Source organism: Argentina silus (assembly GCF_951799395.1).
Source record: "Argentina silus genome assembly, chromosome: 9".
Classification (NCBI taxonomy): domain Eukaryota; kingdom Metazoa; phylum Chordata; class Actinopteri; order Argentiniformes; family Argentinidae; genus Argentina; species Argentina silus.
In genome coordinates this window covers 22137971-22142970 of record NC_139663.1, presented here as the reverse complement: position 1 = coordinate 22142970, position 5000 = coordinate 22137971, and the positions used below count along the sequence as shown (strand labels likewise).

Sequence of the window (5000 nt, the reverse complement as noted above, 5' to 3'; positions counted from 1 at the left end):
CTCAGTGCAGCTATCCTGGCCTCCTCTTCCTCTCGTAGAAACTGGTGAAGTTTCTCAAACCCCTCCTTAATCTGTCTCTCTGTGTGCTGGGCCTGGCTCTGGAGACAGCAAGGGGAATATATCTTATGATCACCATCATTTTACTACCGTATAATACATTAAGTATTTTTACTTTAACTTTTGTATTATTATTATTATTCAAAGTTTAGATTAAATGTATGCTGCTCTCTTTATGATTTTGAGTTGCAAATGCATGACTATCGGTTTGATGTCAACAGTGTCCAATACTGAGCAGAACAAGAGAAGAACACATCACTGAATACAACAGGTTGCACGGTTACACAGTACCTTAATGTGCTCTGATGTTTCATCACAGGTTTGTTTAACTTTGTTAAAGACCTCCAGCTTCTCCTGTAAGGGTTTCAGAGCTGTCTTGAGTTCCTCCTGGATTGAGACAAAACTTTACTGAGGAGATTTCTGGACTCATTTGACAGTATCTGGTTGACCACAGTTCTGTTAGAATCATTATCATAATCCTTATAGTCTGTGTTCAGAGAAAAGTATTTTCTCAGCATTGCCAAAACTATGTTTCTTATTTCAGACAAAAAAGGATGAATCAGAGTAAATTTAAAACAAAAACTTAAAATGATCGTTGATTTGTATCATTGTGAAGAAAACAACAACCCTTTATCTTTTCAACCGGCATGTGCAGAACATCGAGTGACACAGCTAACTATCTGTCATAGAATTTCAAATAGTCATCTTATTGTATCTATTTAATTGATATTTACCTTATGTTCCTGTGCTGCCTCGTCTACTGGGACAAAGTCATGAGATTTGTGTTTCTTTGAGGCCTGACACACCACACAGATGGGCTGTTTGTCCTCCAGACAGAAGAGCTTGAGTTTCTCAGCGTGCAGACTGCACAGCTCCTCAGACCCTGCCTCAGCTCTCTGACTTCTCTCCTGTAAGAAGGCCTCACACAGGTTCTTTAGGAAGAGGTTAAAGTAAAGAGCCTCGTTCATTGAGGATCTTCTCCCACAAACTGGACATTCCCGACATTCCTTCTGTTTCCAGTATTCCAACAGACAGGCTTTACAGAAGCTGTGGCTACATGACAGGACGACAGGTTCTTTAAAGATGTCACAGCACACAGGACAGGAGAGATCCTCCTCTGGGAGAGACGATTTAGCAGCCATTTTCTCACACGATTCCAGTCCCTCTTCTGTAAAAGCCTTTTAAGATTACTTTCATGTTTCACAACTTTTAAAGAAACAGTTCACTAAAAAGTAAAGCAGCACTTGGAGATCACACTTTTGATAGTATTTTCTTGTAATGGTTTAGTTGTTTGCTGTTCCCTGCTGTAATCTTGCCACTGTTGTATTGTAAATCTGACAGAGCTGAACATTACAACTCTGAGCTGCACTTTACCCTCATCAGGTGGTTCAGAGGTGTGGTTTGCAGGACATCAGATTAGCCATTAAATAATTTTTTTTATCCACAATAACTACATTTGTGTAATATAAGTGAATCAACTATACATCAGTCATTGTCAGTAAAACCTTCGATCAAAACAAGTGCTATTGGCAGTCACGGTGCTGGAGAAAGGAAGATAACAAGTTGTTAATCTCAATCGATCTTCCCCTTAACCGAGACAACTGTATCATTAGCACACGTGTGTGTGTTCGTGTGAATGTGTGTGTGTGTGTGTGTGTGTGTGTGTGTGTGTGTGTGTGTGTGTGTGTGTGTGTGTGTGTGTGTGTGTGTGTGTGTGTACCTGTGCCTGTTTGCAGCTGTGATTGTTATCTCTGACTAGTTTTTATTGTGATAGCAGTGGCCTAGCTGTTAGCTTTTTTTGTGTGTGTGTGTGTGTGTGTGTGTGTGTGTGTGTGTGTGTGTGTGTGTGTGTGTGTGTGTGTGTGTGTTGCTGTAAACGAGGGATTGATGGATGAAGAGAACACCTAGCCACCCTGCGCAAAAACCACGACCTTTGACCTTATGGGGATGGTTGGTTTCATGGATCATTCTCTGCCTTATTGGGGGACATAGTGACACCACCTTGTCAGACACACAGCTCTCTGGCACGAACTAGGCTTCTCTGAATTTAACTGTATGTTCATTCCATATTCAAGTGAAGGTCCAAGATATGAGTATGATGATGATGGTCTGAGCGTTAACGTGTGAATGTGTGAATGTGTGAATGTGTGAGGCCCAGGGGTGTGGATATTATGTAAAGAAGGTGTGTAGTTGGGATTGATTGGGTGATACTGCTTGTGTTTGAGTTTGACACACGTTCTACAATAAAAGTACATTAAAAAGATGTATTTGATTGTGTTGTTCAGACACTGTAAGACTTTGTTATTTTATATCCATGATCTGATGGACAGGGAGATATCACGTGACTCACCTCTGCAGAGTAACTTTGATATGATTTCTTAAAGCCATTCTGCTGATTATGGAGTATAACATAACTGTTTAATACAGGATGCACCTCGTACCGTAGTAAATATAATCTCCTCTAATCAATGATCTTACGTCCAGTTTTATGGAGCAATGATGTGGAGCTGTCACTGTTCTTCAGTACTTCGGCTACTCCTGTCTGTGTGTGTGCGTGTGTGTGTGTGTGTGTGTGTGTGTGTGTGTGTGTGTGTGTGTGTGTGTGTGTGTGTGTGTGTGTGTGTGTGTGTGTGTGTGTGTGCGTGCGTGCGCGTGCGCGTGCGCGTGCGCGTGCGCGTGCGTGTGTGTGCGTGTGCGTGTGCGTGTGTGTGTGTGTGTGTGTCAATAGACCCCTCATGCCTCCCTCATGTGTTGTAATTGTTGTGTCCTGATATTTGCACTGTTGAGAGGAAGCTGGCATTTCATTGTACAATTTACAACTGCATCCTGTACATATAACAAAAACATTGACTTGACTTGACTTGACAGAAGCCTTAAAACCCTAATATTTACCACTGGTTACATCCTGTACATAGATATAAACATATATGACTGTCTACATGTTATTAATGTATGACCATCCCACCATGAGGTCAGAGCAAGGTCATTTAGGTCACCAGTCAAAAGTAGCAGACTCATCAGATCAGCAAACAAGCTTATATTCAATTTATTTAAATGTACATAGAAGGAAATGTTGCCAATGTAGCCAACATAAGTTAACTTGATTATCAATCAGTGTTTTCAATCGTTTGACAGCCCTAATATTTTAATATTTGTGATTATAAAACCATAACACTCACTTTGGTGCCCCTGGGCAACATGGAGTTAATTGGCAGCAGTAAAGAAAGAAACAAGCATTCACAATAAACAGGTTAAACAATAAACATTGTAGTGAGAAATAAAATAATTAACTTCCACTATCATAAGACACAATCTTGAATATAAATCAATCAATCAATCATTTGATATCTATGAGAGAAAATAAAAGTACATTTGACTCATGTTTACTGAACACAAACTGTAGAGCCTTATTCTGTAGGTTGGCAGTTACAATAAGAAGGATTGGCAATGATATGAACTGTTAATAACAAAGCATCCTTTAATATAAATGATCTTATTTTCATATTTTCATATTTGTGATTCTACAACCATGAGCCTCACTTTGGCGGCCCTGAGAAGCCTTTAGTTAATTGGCAGCAGTAAAAATACATTCACCTACAATAACCACAACCAACCAGTGAGACATGAAAGAACCTTCCACAGTCATGAGACACAATCATGAACATAAATCAATCAAATCAAATGTTAGTTGTCAAATCAAATCAATCAATCACTTGAAAATTATAAGAAAAAGTAAAACGTAAAAAAAGTTATATAAGTTAAAAAAAACTCATTCATTCCTCACTGGGATGACATCACGGTCAGAGACACCTCTGATTGGCAGATCTGTAGATCAGGGTGTTTAGCATCACCAGCTTCTCCAATAGAGAAGAAGGGGAACAGTCTCTCAGTGAAGGTGTCTTTATAAGTGTGGATGAGTGTCTTGTCTTCAGGGTCGTAGAAGGAAACCTCCCCCTTGTTGTAGTCCAGCTGTACTCTGATCCTCTGGGGTCTCCTCTTCAGAGTGATGGTATTACCCCTTCCATCTTTATACTTACCATCCTTCTGTCGTATAGCCCAGATTCCATACTCTGGTGATGAGTCTACCTCCCCCTGTCTGTCACTGGACTCATTAACCACACCCATGACCCAGACAGGATGGTCCCCCACCTCCACCTCCCAGCTGTGCTTTCCTGAGATGAACCCCTCAGAGCCCACAACATTAACATACTTCATGAACCGTTCTGGGTTGTCAGGCAGCTGCTGCCATGGGCCTTCCTGTCTCACACTGGTCAGATCATCAGACAGAGAGAGTGAGGAGGCTGCAGTGTTGGGGTCCAGAATCACAGGAGCTTCAAAACAAACACAGATGCATTCAACACATTATGTGCTGTACTATTTATTATACATATTATATATATATTATATATATTATATATTATTTATTTATTAATATTGTATTTCTATGAACATATTCAAATAATTTTTTTAATACTTATTCTTAATCCATTTCTGGTCAGTACTAACCGTGCTTGACAATCCCCTGCATCTTCTTCCAGACTCTGAACTGCAGGTTGCCCAGGTGTTTGGCCACGTCTATCAGCGCTCCTGAAACCCTCTCTGGGTCTGGCAGTGTGAACTGGGCTCTGGAAGAACATTCAGGAGTCAGTGCTGCTGTGGGCTTGGGTTCAGAACCACAGAGAAGAGAGACAAGAGACAGATCACTTACCTTTTCTTACTGGTCTTGAAGTTCTGGAGAGGAACAGAGGAGAATAGTCATCAGTGCTGTAGTAATCTACAAGTCTTCTAGTTAATTTAACATTTCTGTCTGAGAGAAAGCAGTCCTTACCTGCAGGAAGGAGATGTCTTCAGCTTTCAGCTCCTCCTCTAAGGCTCTGATTGTGTCTGAAAGTGATGATATCTGTCTGTTCAACCCCTCAATCTTCTCCTTCATCATCTGACTC

General features: G+C 40.6%; 3 protein-coding genes across 3 annotated transcripts in view; 1 reads left to right on the top strand and 2 right to left on the bottom strand.

The window, feature by feature from the left end:
- LOC310809828 (E3 ubiquitin-protein ligase TRIM35-like) overlaps positions 1-1199 on the bottom strand; it is a gene marked incomplete at its 5' end in the record, with an annotated part of 2413 nt that extends 1214 nt beyond the window's left edge. The window contains 3 exons of the mRNA XM_083677331.1: positions 1-98; positions 349-444; positions 792-1199. The exon at positions 1-98 is cut by the window's left edge and continues 133 nt beyond it. Coding sequence (XP_083533457.1) covers positions 1-98; positions 349-444; positions 792-1199 — 602 coding nt within the window. The remainder of the gene's footprint in view (positions 99-348; positions 445-791) is intronic.
- LOC310809905 (protein kinase C alpha type-like) overlaps positions 1-5000 on the top strand; it is a gene marked incomplete at both ends in the record, with an annotated part of 125921 nt that overhangs the window by 53573 nt on the left and 67348 nt on the right. The gene's annotated exons all lie outside the window — the stretch shown is intronic.
- The window catches only part of LOC310809218 (E3 ubiquitin-protein ligase TRIM35-like), a gene marked incomplete at its 5' end in the record, with an annotated part of 8735 nt that continues 6822 nt past the window's right edge, over positions 3088-5000 (bottom strand). The window contains 4 exons of the mRNA XM_083676412.1: positions 3088-4388; positions 4564-4682; positions 4766-4788; positions 4886-5000. The exon at positions 4886-5000 is cut by the window's right edge and continues 116 nt beyond it. Coding sequence (XP_083532538.1) covers positions 3838-4388; positions 4564-4682; positions 4766-4788; positions 4886-5000 — 808 coding nt within the window. The 3' untranslated portion in view covers positions 3088-3837. The remainder of the gene's footprint in view (positions 4389-4563; positions 4683-4765; positions 4789-4885) is intronic.